Source organism: Haliaeetus albicilla, chromosome 10 (genome assembly GCF_947461875.1).
Source record: "Haliaeetus albicilla chromosome 10, bHalAlb1.1, whole genome shotgun sequence".
Lineage (NCBI taxonomy): Eukaryota > Metazoa > Chordata > Aves > Accipitriformes > Accipitridae > Haliaeetus > Haliaeetus albicilla.
Window position 1 is genome coordinate 11623057 of NC_091492.1, and position 14845 is coordinate 11637901.

Sequence of the window (14845 nt, forward strand, 5' to 3'; positions counted from 1 at the left end):
AATTGCCTCAAATTCTGTATGCGCTTGACCACTTGATTAATGGAAAACAGGTTGTGCATGAAATTTGGTATCCAGCCACTTCAAATGCCCAAACTTAATTTCAGGACTGAAATGATATTTGTATTTAAAGCTTCTCTCTTCTGTTGGATGACTGACATACATGAAAGGACCACCTGCTCATGTGGCAAGTGCAAATAAAAGCACAAAATACATGTAAAAGAGGAGAGTGAGGAAGAAGAAATGTTTTTACACTGGTAAAATGGAGGGGGAAAAAAAGAATTAAAAGTTATAGGTCAAAGACAGTAGGAGACTTGTGCTTCTATTTTAACTTGATTGCATTGAGTGGCTTGCCTGTTAATCTGAGAACTGCATTACATGCTGAATCTGTACATTTTTGCAATTGCATTAGCTGGAGCCTGGAAATTATTTGTTCCCATTAAAATATTAATGAATGTATGCAGAGTGTGTAACTGGTCCAAGAGCTGTCTTTAATAGAAAATTGAAGTTCATGTTTGTGAACAAAGGTGGGACTTTCCTCCTAGCGCTATCTTGGAAGTGGGGGGAAAACATCATGAGAACTGTGGACCACTCATCACCCACAAGATTGCCTTACAGTGCGAACCACAGTGCTTGACTAGCAATGCTTTAAACCTGTTTTAGGAGAGTGTTGCTTTTTATGCCATCAAAACAGTGAGAAGGTGGTGAAATACATGCCCTTCTGCTACCCAAATATGCTGGTGGGAACTCCATCAACAGTACCACTTCAGACAACACAGGAGCCTAATGAATCTAGTATCTAGTGGAGGGTGAAGTTGATCATCTTCCCCGCACAATTGTACATCTTTCCTCTCTTTCCTACTAACGGTTGCGTAGTGGGTTTTGTTGGTCTCAGAATGAGTAAACATTTTCCATTAAATGTTTTGGTGCTTGACCTTGTGTAAATGAAGGTGATGCATTGCATAAAAAGTCTGTCTGAGGCTGAGCATGAATTTGTATATGCAAAAAGATACCTGAGAAGTTATGATCTAAAATAAATACCTTGACTCTGAAGCCTTATGACCTCGTCAAGTAAAATAGGTTCTAATACTGTTTGCACTTGCCGTTGAGCAGTTACTAACTTGTATTACTAGCAGATCCCAATAAAGAGATTAGACGACTGAATTATGAAACAACCTATATTTTAGGCACTTGCAGATCAGTGATATGTACTGTATATTGAAAGTAATATAAAGGCACATCAAGCAAGTATTAAATTATCCTGCTAGCACATGCAGTCTTCCAAAGAACAGGATTAAAAAAAAAAGAAAAAAAAATAATCCATAAGCCTTTGGTACCTCATTCTAACATGAATATATTTGAGCTACTGTTCTTTATGTCTTGGCTGAAAGGCAGAAGCAGAAGTTTGTTTCTTCACCCATGGTGAGCAGATTATACCATCCCAGTGTAATTTTTTCACCTCGGCATGCATTTTAAAACCTTGTGCTTCTCATTCTCAATGTGCATAATGATTATTTTGTGTTGTATTCTAATTGACTAAGAATGTCAATCCATTCCCCTGTCATAGTTTAACCCCAGCCAGCAACTAAGCACCATGCAGCCGCTCACTCACTTCCCCCCACCCAGTGGGATGGGGGAGAGAATTGGAAGGAAAAGGTAAAACTCGTGGGCTGAGATAAGAACAGTTTAATAGAACAGAAAGGAAGAAACTAATAATGATAGCAATAAAAAAAAATGGCAATAATAATAAAAGGATTGGAATATACAAAACAAATGATGCACAATGCAATTGCTCACCACCCGCCAACCGATGCCCAGTTAGTTCCTGAGCAGCGATCCCCCCCGAGGCCAACTCCCCCCAGTTTATATACTGGGCATGACATCACATGGTATGGAATACCCCTTTGGGCTGTTTGGGTCAGCTGCCCTGGCTGTGTCCCCTCCCAACTTCTTGTGCCCCTCCAGCCTTCTTGCTGAATCCCAAGACATAACACTATGCCAGTTACTAGAAAGAAAATTAACTCTATGCCAGCCAAAACCTTGTACTTTTCATTCTCAATGTGCATAATGGTTATTTTGTGTCATATTCCAATTGGCTAAGAATGTCAATACTTTCCCCTCTACTGTGTTTCTGTAAGAATGTTTTGGTTGATATCAGCGCTTTTACAAAGGTACCTTTACTCTTGCCAGAAAAGTTGTGTTTGAAGGGGAGTGCCTGTGCCACATAGCGATGCAATCGCTGTCTGTGGCAAATGCTCTTATCACACATCAGAGGCACTGATGGCTGAGAAACCTGTTTCTGGAGTCATTAAAACAAACTACTGGAGCAGATATACAGTAAATAGTTTTCTACAGCAGTGTGAGTAGGAGCATGTTATAATAAAAAAGGGGTGTCTTGGTGGCAGTTTCAAAATATAACAGTTATGGTACTTTGTAACTGCTGCAAGCTCTGGAGTGGAGCTGGAAAACACAATTTAAATATTTTCATGCGATTCAGTAGATGTAGTTTTGTTCTTTGTAAACAGTATGTATGTACTTCACGGCTGCCTTTGAGATGAGCATGAGAAATATTAGGAAATCAGTATGTGTAGCAGTGGAAGGAGTGGGTAATTTTTAATAGAAGGTATGGAAATATCTCTGCTTCCCTGTTCATGTCACACTAAATAGCTGCTTTTATTTGAAATACATGGTAGAAAGTAGTGTAAGTAGATAAGAGTTTAATGGTAAATTTTTGAGATGAGTTCAGAACAGAGTATCAAGGCTCATAAATAGACACAAATACAGTATCTCTTAAGGCATGAAGAGCAGGATGGGGTTTTCGGGGGGTTGGTTTGTCTTTTTTTTTTTTTTTTTTTTCCTTCAGAAGCATGTCAAAGAGAGTGGACATTATGGCTATAATTGCTGCTGCTGCTGTTTCTGAATTTCATGTTTTGGGTTTTTTAATATCAAACAGAAATAGCATTTCTTCACATACCCCTCCCTGCGCCCACCTTTTGAGGTATTGCAAATAGGTGGGAGTTGGGATTGTGCTGAATAGAAATTCTGGAGCTCTGGGAATTTCCTTACGTAAACTAGTTTCAAATTGTGTTTAAAAAGTAAATGAAGTATGCTTGTAGAAATGTTCTGTTTGAAGTAGTGTTTGAGCCATGACAAATGCAGAAACACGTTTCTTTTGTTCCTAATGTATTGTAGAATGAGTTGAAAAAATGTTGGTTGGACCACTTGTTTATTAGTATTAAAATAATGCAGGCTGATGTTTGAAATGCTTGTGACTTCCCTTTGTGAGATTGTTTAGCTAATGGTGAATCAGTGCCAACAAAACTTTGCTGTCATGAATACTGTAATAGCTCTTTTTTCGTGAGGTGTACTTGATCTAATTTTACCATAGGTGATGCATATTATTTTCAGGGTTTTTTTATTTCATATTCTTAAGCTGTGAATTTGCAACCTAACCTGATATCTGTTCTACTTTTCTTTAAGTCGTGTGATTAAGACAGACATGGAGTTGGAAGTTCTGCGCTACACCAATAAAATCTCCAGTGAAGCTCATAAAGAGGTAATGGATCCTTTACTGTTAATAATTTTTGCTCTTAGTGTAGCATTGGTACTCAGAAAATGTTCCCAGCGACGCTGAATTGCTTAGTAATAAAATAATGGAAAGGCTGGATAGAAATAAGGGGATAATATCCCTCCTATTACAGCCCAGTAATATACCTTGCATTGTCCTTGAACTCACTGGTGCATTTGTGATGTGTGAAAAATGAAGTGTGGTTTTGGGTAAGAGCTGGAGCCTCAGCAGAAGGTGACCTGCTTGCAATCTATCTGTCCTGTATGCACAAATACCTGTATAGTGATGGAGAAAGAAGAGGTGAAGACTATTCTGCTGGCCCATGTCAGCATGTGCAGCTCGGAAAAGTTTAACTAGCAGGTTATTCTCTCCAGTTCCTTACAAACTGAAGGAGTCTTTCCACGCACAGTGGAGAATAGTCCAAAGATTCCTTAGGTTGCTCCTCAGAGATGGGTATGTCCCCCAGTACGGTGCTTCACAGTGCTGTTCTGTTGACATAGCAGTGTGGCAAAGACAAATCCAGGCTTTCAGCAAGGCTACTCAGGTTGGACCTAGCACTGTACCAGTGGAGTCATACTGCTCTACTGATATTGATGACAAGATTAACTTGGGTGTCAATCCTGTACTCCATATAGGTATGCAGAGATGCAATGAGTTCTGAGCGATGACCAGAGGGAGCTTAGGCAGAAGTAGCTGATGAGTTTACTGACTCAACTGTTGTCTTTGCTTCTGCTTCTCAGATTTCTGAACTGTGAGGTGTAAAAATATTTTAAAGTGAATATTGTAAAATTGAAAAGTCTAGGGATAGTCATTTCCATTCATTCTCCTTGGTCTTTCATCATCCTGGAATAATGTTATCGCATCTGAGAGAATTTCCTCTATAAAGCAGCTGCCTAGAACTTTTGTAATACACAAACAGGCAAAGGAATAAACCTGGTGTACATTCTCAGCAAATCTGAGAACAAAAATAAGACTTATGGGTTGTAAACCAGTGTTAACTCCAGTAGTTTTCTGTTGATTCAGACTGTGATATATGAAAGACAATCTACCATTGTAGTATATTCCAGTTCACAGTTTTGTTTTGCTAGTGTTTCATAAAAGTAAACCAAAAGGACTTGCTGCCAAGTTCACCAGAGCTTTCAGAATTAAGCATTGGTATTTTGATGAGCTGCACTTCACTAGGATATAGTAGTTTGGCAATTAAACTGGCTTTATTGCTGGAGACTGTAGGCATTTATAAAGATTAAAGTGAGTTTGATTTCTAATGTAGTTTTAAAATGCATCTACCGATGTAAATTTAAATGAAGTACAGATGATATTTTTGTAATATAGGTTCCTCTGGAGATACTCGGTCATAAGTCATAAATTTATAAATACGAGATTCCCTTCTGCTATGAATGTCCCATGTTAATATGTATCTTACAGGTAATGAAGGCAGTAAAAGCAGGTATGAAAGAATACGAGATGGAGAGGTAAGAGTTCTTTCAATAATTGTAATAAAAAGGAGAAAGTCTCTCTGTAGTATGGGTAGAAGCAATAGCTGAGGCAAAGCAGTAGCATTGATTCAGTCGTGACTGAGAGCTCATTGCTCTTTGTAGACTGGTGTTAGCATTGTTTTATTATTTTGAGGTGGTACTTCATCAGTTTCAAACATGCATTTGATGATGGTTGATTATTTTGGGGGGATGGTTTAGTGTAGCATAATTCTCTTTCTGGAGTTTTAGTAATTTACAGAAGCTTTACAAAGTAGCTGTTGTTATTGTTTGAAGCCATCCCATAAAATGGTGTTTATGGATAAACATTGCCCTTATGCTTGTTATGCTTAGAAGACTGCATGTATGACTGTTTAAGAACCTTAAAAAAGGCTGTGTTCAATTACATTTTGCCTGCAATAACAAGTTGGCATTACCTGTACTTAGCCTGTGCAAGGAGCTCATCTCACAAGTGTAATGGATGTTACTACAGCTGTTAAGAAGTCAATAAGAATACAGCATATATCTCTTATGTTGAAGAAAACATGCTGTACAGGCATATATAGGAAGGATTGGCTGCTCCTAACTGATACAGTAGTGATGTGTCTAGATACAAGGAAAACAATGCCTCCTGTTTTAAATCAATATTTACATTAGATCATCATCAGCCTATCTTACAAAGCACGGTTTTGATCACCAAGTCCCTTTATTTTTAGCTCGCATACAGTATTTTCAATTTTCAAAGTATTTGCGTAATGAAGAAATAGAAAATAGCAGTAATATCTCAGTTACTGTTGTTTCTTGACAGTAATTTTTCAAAAGTTGGTGGTAAAGCAGGCTAATGTGGCGCCCAGTGAGGGGAAAATGAAGTGGCCTCGATGTTTGTCATCAGGATATCAATGTAGCTCAGAAAACAAATGATGCCTTTAGAACATATGTAACATGGAAAAACTATTGTTACATTTAAGCAGTTTGAATTTCTACAGACTCTATAGGCTCATGCCTGTAATTTGACTGCTTCAAATTGCAGTTGCGTATACCATGAGGTAACAGGGGGAAAAAAAAATGTTGTATACATTCCCCTGTTAACTTTATTAATGAACCTTGTGTTTGTGTTCATTTTACTCACTGCCCATGCTATACATGCAGATAGTGAAATTTTGGCTCTGGAAAAAAATAGTAATCAAAAATTTCCATAAAGCAGAGTTTGATCTCAGGTGCTTTTAAATGTCATGCAACAAATACATGTATATACACTCTTCTCTAAGGCTATGAGGTATATTGCATTTTTACTCCAGGACTTCAATTCTTCTCTGGCTACCTTCTTCCATCCACATCAACCTTTTGAAAAGATTATTTGTGTCTTTCAATTAAAAAAAAATAAATTAGGCAACTGTCTATTAAACCTATTTAAAATTGCCTTCTATTCTTCCATATGTCTTGATAGATTACACTTCTTGAAAGAGATTGAAGTTATTTCACAATGAAAGAGGTCTTGGCAGACTACCTCTGTAGTGTCTGCCTTGGAGAACTTCAGTTTCTATTGCTGGTGGAATTCATCCCTGCTGTGGTTTCTGTTCCCTTATTGCTTAGGGGAAAAGGGTGCTAAAAATGTAAACCTGTCATTTCCACACCTTTCTGGCAAGAAATGTGTAGTTGAAATGTTTATAAATGAAGTTAGAAAACAGTCTAGGAAATCTCTACTCTGTATGCAGATAAACCCATAAATGTAGTCTAAGAAGGGAACTTTCAAAGACCTAAAAATAGGTAACATCCAAAAATAGACAATTTTCAATGAAATAGTAGAGTTTTTAAATCTCTCTCTCTTTCTCTCTCTCTTTTTTTTTTTTTTTTTTTTTTTTTTTTTTTTTTGGTTAACAGGCTAGATAGCTTGCATTAGACAGCTTTGGTAGGGTGCAGAGAACCAAAATTCTTAGGCTGTGTAGATTTATCAAAAGTATTCACACTTGTATTTAAAAGATAGTTAAAAGTTAATGAAGTTTTTCATTTTCTGGTGTTTCTAGGCCTTCCACTCCCTTTGTGAAAGCTTTCTGAATTGTGTGACCCTCTTCCCCAGGTGTATTTGCAGTTCCCACTGATGGCTGTGAAATTGTGAATCTTTGAAATTAATATACATATCTCTTAATGTGGCCAGTAAACCCCCTTTCATATTCCTTCATTCTTTGACATTGTGGAGTATAGCATGTGTGGTTTTGGGTGCAAAGCTGGTCTGACCCTGTCTGCTAGGAAGAATAATGTCAGAGATCCCAAAAGCAATTAAAATTTTCCATTACTACATGTAGGACCTAAGCATTGCCTTTTCTTTGTTCATTTGGTTAAGCAGCCTTCCTACAAAAAATGAATCTTTACTTTTACTGTATCATACAGCAAGAACATGTTAAAATAATCTAGGAAATATTTCTAAGAGTCAACAATATATAAAGCTAGTTCTATTTCTAGGATTGGGATTATTCTCTGAGAAGTAATTTAAATCAAATTAAGTAAATTCTGGAGAAATCTCTAGATAAGATAGTATCTTTTATTTTGAAGGTTGAAAGCTATTTTCAGAAATATGCTGGAAGTATTCTTTATGATTAAGGTCCACTGGTAAATGATTTTGAACCAGTAATGCATTAATGCTGAGGTACGTAAAAACCAACGCATTTAACTGCAAGTCCTGACTTCTTTTTTTTTGTTTGATGTTATTTAACTTTAATATGTGGTCGGTTAACTTTAAGGAGACAGCCAAGGCAATTATCTACAAACAGTAATTCACAGCATGTGTAATTGCATATAAAGTAATTTTGGTAGGTCAGATTCTGGATTTTCTCTGAAGTAGTTTGTTTAGTATTTGTGCTTATCTCATGTTTAATTAATCTTCTTTTTAATTAAAGGCTTTTAATTAGAAAACTGCTCTGTAGTGAATATATTGTTAAAATACAGCAAAATGGTTAAAGAAATCTCTTCAGCTCAAGAAGTATGTTAAAAAATCTGTGATTTCAGCTAAGTTGTTTTAAGTGTGTATATATAAACAAATATTTTGTGTGTATCTAGATACATACATATGTACACACTGAAAGCACTAGCTAGGACCTGAAGTCATCTCTTAAGGATGCTCTAAAGCGCTGGAGATAACCTCTCTAGATTAGTGTTTATCAATTTCTAGAGTGTTGCCTATTCATCTGCTTGGCATTTACCAAATGAAGTTTTGAATCTTCTGTGCATTTTCTCCTTTGTTCCCTTTTTTTATTGAAAAGAACAATTTTAAGATCGGGATGGATACTTGGAATTGTTGATTTGATTGGGGAATGATGTGAAAGTGCATGCTGTAGCAACAGAAGAGCAACTTTCTATAGAAAGAGTATTGGACATGTAGCTATTGTATGCATTGCCCAGTTTTGTAATTTTTTTATCCTGTTCTTAATAGCACTGCAGGCCCTGTGATAGGAGTGTGTGCACAGTCCTGAATTCATTAAATGATAACGTAGTCATCATTGCCTTGATGATGCTGGGCAGCACTAAGCCAGGCCTAAACGCTCATTGCCCTGTCCAAGATCTCCCTAGATTATTTGACTGTCTCTGAACCCTGAGCTACTGCTGAACACAGGAGCACCTTAGTGTTACCATGCAAATAACTCTGATTCCAGTACCCAGGATCCAAAAACTTGGATCCTGATCCTGCAGAGTGGGCTCTTCTAAAACAAAGGAGCAATTAGCTAGTGTAAAGGGCAGGTAGTGTGATGTGCGGTGTCCGAGGTGGATAACAGTACTTTGTGTGTTGTTTCCATCAGTAAAAGCAGCAAAGTAAGAAGAATCTGACCATACTTGGTCAGAGGATGCGTGATCCTGTAGCTCTTGGGCACTGCTCAGGCACTGTTGGATTTATTGTTGGCTTGCCTAGGGGAAGCTGCTTGATCTCCATGTGTCTGCTTTCCTCTCTGTAAGGTTTGCCTGCGTTTCCTTATGGCTTTAAATGCTTTGGTGCTAAGGTTGGTACAAGCGATGGAGAGCAAGATATGTTCTATAGGATCTCGCAGCAGCCAGTTACCACCAGTCAGCTGGAGAGGTTCCTGGGTGTGACACTGGTTCTCCAGATGTGGTTTTAGGGGGGGGAGTTGGAGTTTATTCAGAGCATGTGCCAGCCAGGTCAAGAGCTTGTTGCCCAACTGTAGAGATGTCCCCTCTGTATATAGTGCAGTGGATCTTTTAGGTCTGTACAACCATACAAATAATTGTGGGGATTTTGAAGTAAATAATAAACTTAAACTCCACTCTGCTGTAATAGCAACAATTTAAAGAATAAAATGGCAAGAAGGCGGCTACAGAAGTTTTTCCTTCTTGGTTTATAATGCTTACAGACTATTATTGCACCTTGCCTCTCTTACCAGCCAAGGCTGATATGAGTTCTTTATCCCTATTCTTTTTAGTGCTGTCCCTGATTCCAAAGCAGAACTTGACTGAGATGAGTTGCTGTCATATCTGTCAATGTTAAATTTCACTATCTGTGGAAGTCTGAGAGTGTTCTCATGGATTATGGCTTTCATCTTTCATTTATCTCTCTCCTCTGCTCCAGTGGAACAAAATGAAAATAAAACATACATGTTATTTCACTAGAAAAGAGAAAACAGCCAAAATAATTTTCTTTTCCTTTGGGTATTTCCTTTTAGTGAAATGCTGATTATTTTAGCTAATCAGGATTTGCCACTTACCACATCCTTATAGATTTTGCTCTTTGAATGTTCTTGAGAAAGTCACTGACTTCTGCAGCAAATAATCTTTAAAAATAGTTCTATTTTTTTACACGATCCAGTTTTTGTATTTAGAATTTCAGCTCAGGCATAGCCTTTGTAAGTCCTTCACCTAAGTGTGTGTGGATAGTAAACAAGAATGCCCATTGCAGCTGACAAAAATACACAGGTGAATTCTTCACAGTTGCTTTTTGACATGGGAATGGTGTTGAATTGTGTCATGACCCTCACTGGTATTTGTGTATAGGATTTATTTTTATTAAACAAGAGACCAACACTCCATTAATCTCAAGCAGCATGTCAGTCTGCTCAGTTACTGAAATGTGATTTTCTTTTCCTTTAGTTCTTTTTTCTTTTTTTTTTTTTTAAATAGTTGGTAGTGTTGTGTAGCCTGAAAATGGCTTGACAGCCTTGTTTCCCAAAGCTACCTCACAATTAGAGGTGATGGCTTTTTAAATGTAGGTTACAGCTATCAAAAGTCTGGATTTAAAACTTTAAAATACAAAAAAGTCTGGATTTAAAACTTTAAAATACATGAAAAAATCTGAAAGAGAGGAGGAAGGTGGCCTTTCCCCACATTAAAAAAAAAAAAAAAAATCCACTTGTTTTCCCTTTGTTTCTGCACGCCTGTGTGATAGGACTAGTGCATGTGTCTGCCTGCTGTCCGGGTGGTGTTTTGGTACTAAGGCAATCCTGTACCCATTATTATTTATTTGCCTTTATATCTCATTCTAGTAGAAGGGTCGAAGGAAGAAATAGATCATGAGCAATTTCTGGTATTAGCAAAATGTCTGTACTGCGTAGCAGCCCAGGAGCTTCTGTTCAACAGGGATCATACTGGGGCTGGTGGGGAAGTGACTAGCCGAGCCAGTGGGCTGATGGTTTTGCACCCCTGCCAGCAGAGCACCTGGTGGGAGACAGGAGCTCAGGGTCACCCAGAGCTTCCTAAAAACGGTGTATGAAATGACCTACAGTGGTCCAGGGCCAGGTAAGCAGCTTAGTGCAGCTCTGACAGTACATTTCAGGTAGCTGCTAATTGCTTAGGTTTAGTGAGCCACTGAATCTCAGGTGTCCAGTGCCCAGAGGGAAGTCAGATATAATATCTTTGCTGGGAAGAGCAACTGGATTCAGAGAGACACTTCCTGCAGCCTTCCCCTTCTGCCTACCTTCCCTCAGGTACAGCTGGTTCTTTGATGTTTTAAATTAGGCTGTCTCTGCTGATTTCCTAATCCAACTGAATTAAGGTTGTAAATAGTCTTAAAATAAATCTGAATTTAAAAATTGGTTTAGAACCCCCCCCGAGCATTTTTCCACTTCTGTGACCCACAGAGGCACAAATGCATATGTACACACACTCAACTCAGCAGAAGTGGGAGTGAGGATTACCCCCTGAACATGGAGACCTTCCGTCTCAGCACCTCATCTGCTTTAGGACAAGTGCTTCTCTGTAGTAAATCCACTTTGAGAGGTTCCAACTGCCCCAGCCCTGGCAAATGTGTACCCATTTCCAGTCACCCTGCTCTCCTTCTGTCCCCAGCTGAGAGGAGAAACGTGGAGGGGGCAGAAACCTCCTGCGGAGGGGAGTGTGGGGACACTGGAGCCTCTGAGACCCAATTTACCCGAACTGCTGGTCTGTGTGGTTGTGGTGGTTGGTGGTGGACTCCATTAACTGTGGGAGGGAACAGAACAGTTCCAGTATATGCCCAGTAACCTCTCGGCGTTTTCCGTTTGCAGGACATCCTGTGGCAAGCTCATATGTTCTCACTTTCAGTAGAGGACAACTTGGTTCACCTCCTGTTGTCACTTTAATTAGCTCTTTGTGTAGAAGAGTGCTGTTTAATTGCACAGGTCTCTTTTGTGACTTGTGATTGAAGTTCCACATAATTGGGTTTTATCTCTACAAAAAATTGTGGAATCAGACTGTGTGAGAGCTTTAAAATAAAACCCTCTATCAGCCCACAGATACGAAAGAGCAATTACCATGCTGGTATTAGAAAATGGTTCCCTTCAGAAAGAGAGCTGTGGAAGGATGTATACGCAACGTGTGTGCGTATAGAACTGGGCTTGCTTGTGTAGCGAGATATAACCCCACTTTAAATGCTGTGTCATTATATGTCCTCACAGGGTTGTTAATCTAGTTAGTGCTGTGATAATTTGTAATTACCCTTTTATTATCTTTTTGGAAATCAAAAGGTAGTCGCAATTTTTATTTAAATTTTGAATCTGATTGAAAATTACAAGCAATATAACTTTCTCTGGGTGTTTTGTAGAGTGACTGTTACTATTATTTATATTGAGGAAAGAACAACATTTCTTCTCAAATTAGCAATGATCTCAGTTTTTACTGGATCTAGTGTGGCACTGAGGTAGTGAACTAATTAGCATTGCTAATGACAAGCTAAGATTGGAGATATGTGAAATGGAACTCATTGTAAAAGACAGCAGGCTGAAGTGTTTATTATTTGCTGTGGATTTTGTTCATGCTTGTTCAGACAAGTCAAAAGTAAAGATTCTACCATATGTGAGGCTTTATCTGCATTGTGAGCTTTAGTTCAATAATTTTTGCTAATTACTGTCAAAGCAGACAGATGAGAATTTTGTGTTTGTTGGCCTTCATCTTTTGATAACCAGAATTGCTATGTGATCATGCTCAGAGACTAGAGGCCCAACTTGAAGGAAATAGGTAGAATACCAAGACTGTCCATTAATAACATGATGTCGCACGCTGACCTTCTGAAAATCAAAACCATTTTACACAGATGAAAAGAAAATGAGCAGATTCTGTTCCCTGCCACTGGCATGCCACCTGCATAAATTCGTTTCCAAATTGGTTCTTAGAGCATCCTCATCACCATAGTGTGCAAGTGCCACCTTCCAGCATTTCTAACATCTATCTTGCTGGTTCTTTTGTTTGTTTAGTTTTTGTTTGGTTTTCTGTTGTTGCATCGTCTCTCTAGGGGAAGACTTGTGCAGAACTGTGTACTGTTTTGACAGGTGGTAGGTTTTTTTTAGCGTACCCATTATCAGCAGTATTGAAAAACACAAGGTCAGGATTATAATTACAGGATGATATGTGATAGTCTTTTTAGTTTGGTTCTCCACGCAGATGAGCTTGGTCTCATTTGCAGAATGTTGTGTCGCTCTCAAGTGTTGTGATTTTTTTGACCTATATGGTCGTGAGGTTTTAAGTGTTGTTCGGAGATAGATGGTAGGCTTAGGTCACTTGATGCTTATTAAGGTCTGAGATTACAAACAATAATTGAAAAAATATATGTATGGGAAGTAATGAAGGCAGCAAAGGACAAAGCTGCAGGTGGTTGCCTGTAGTGAGAGATGCAAGAGTACTGGAGTCTGCTTAGCGCTGAAGTCTTTATGCCTAACTATGCTGCATTTCTGCTGTCTGAGCAGCACTGAAGACTGCATGTGTAACTAAGGTTGAGTCACATAGCAGGGCGGAACAGAGTTGAGTTGTGAGGCAGAAGTGGTGAAAAATGAACTCTAAGTGAAACTTAGGACTGGGGAGAAACCTGAATCATATTAGACAGTAGAGGTGATGTTTCTGCTAAAAAGTATTTGCCCCTGTTGGGAACTCCTCAAAACCCAACATTATTTCTGGGTTACTTGAATTTTGCTTTCAACAGCTCTTCCTGAGTAGATCAAATTGAGCCTTGAGGCAGTCTCGGGAAGTGAGGGATATGAAGAGATTTGCTGACAAGTGACTCTGTCTTCTGATTCATCTACTGAAACGTGTATTTAAAAGAACCAATGAGATATGTGATATTCAAAGGCTCCACAAGTTAATTCGTTAGTGTAAAGTACAGTTGCCATCACTTCTCACTTGGTACAATCCTCTTGTAAGATGTGGTATCTTTCAAGAGTATTGGACTAGATTTTCTGCGCTTTCTTATTTCAGAATGAACCTGCTACATCCTCTTGGTCAGCATTGAATGGCAGAGGTGGGCAGGCATTCTTATGTCTCTGGGTAGCAGGTAGTTTGTAAAAATTGTGTGAAGTTGTTTGGGTGCAAGGTGTACCTATAAGTTGTAAATGTTTGGACTGTGTAAAGTTTAGGATGTTAGATGTGATTTATTAATAGCTTTTTGCCTGTCTAATCTCTAGATTTGCTCTGTAATGAAAGATTTGACACTGGGTGTAATACATTAGATTGGGTCAACTCTCCAGGACAAATTTTTTTTCTTTATTGTGTGTTTGAAGGAGGAGAAGAACAACATGTCTGTGACTAATGTGTTTTTATGGTTGGAAATGGCAACAGCCTGGCAAGGAGTTGCCTGCCAAATCCTGCAGGGTTTGGGGAGATTTCAGAGATGTTTGTGTTGAGGGAGGAGTTACATGGTTTTCATCAGAAGTTCTGTCTTTGTGAGACGGAAGTCGATATTGTATGAGAAGAAACCATTTAACTGAGGAAGGTCCTGGCCAGTGCTGTTTCTGTTGCTGTTGCAGATCAGAGAGGCTTGTGTCCATAAGACCTTCCTAGATGGTCTTGAATTTGTTTGGGTCAGGTGAGCTTGTTGGTTATTTGGGGCAGGAGAGGCAAGGAGGTCTCTGTTACTTGAAGTTGTCACTTCCTTCTGGTAGTTTTCTGCATTACTTTGTGCTTAATTTTCATACTTGGGATCAATGTAGTCATTTTACCAACTATGATAGGCCCTTGGAGCTAGATTTGGCATCTTTAGGAAGATTGCTAAACTACTGCTCTCTGGTTCCCTAGTGCAGTTTAGAATAAGCATTGAAAAGTAACCCGTTCTTATATTTCAGCCCATCAGTGTGCATTAACCTCTGATTTCAACTGTTGGTGTTTGGTCTTTCTGCCCTTCTCTTCAGCCAGCTCAGGTGCTGGAAAACAGCTCTGGGGTAAAAGGAGCAGCACGTGCAGAGATGGTGTGTGGCTTGGCGCCAGTGAATGGATCAGTGGGACCCTGTGAACAGGGTGCGGCTTGCTTGCGAATGAGCTTGGGGACATGCAGATTTTGTGACCTGCCTACCAAGCACCTGTATAGTCATTTATTTGGCCCCTGCATTAGAAAGGAGTGTTGAAATGT

The 14845-nt window shown here is 38.8% G+C and overlaps 1 protein-coding gene across 5 annotated transcripts in view; it reads left to right on the forward strand.

Annotated features, from left to right (window-relative positions):
* Positions 1-14845, forward strand: part of PEPD (peptidase D) — a 177981-nt gene that overhangs the window by 71943 nt on the left and 91193 nt on the right. For 4 of the 5 annotated variants that reach the window (XM_069793476.1, XM_069793473.1, XM_069793477.1 and 1 more), the window contains 2 exons: positions 3478-3553; positions 4991-5037. The exons of the other annotated variant lie outside the window; for it this stretch is intronic. In XM_069793476.1, coding sequence (XP_069649577.1) covers positions 3478-3553; positions 4991-5037 — 123 coding nt within the window. The remainder of the gene's footprint in view (positions 1-3477; positions 3554-4990; positions 5038-14845) is intronic. 5 annotated transcript variants of the gene reach the window in all.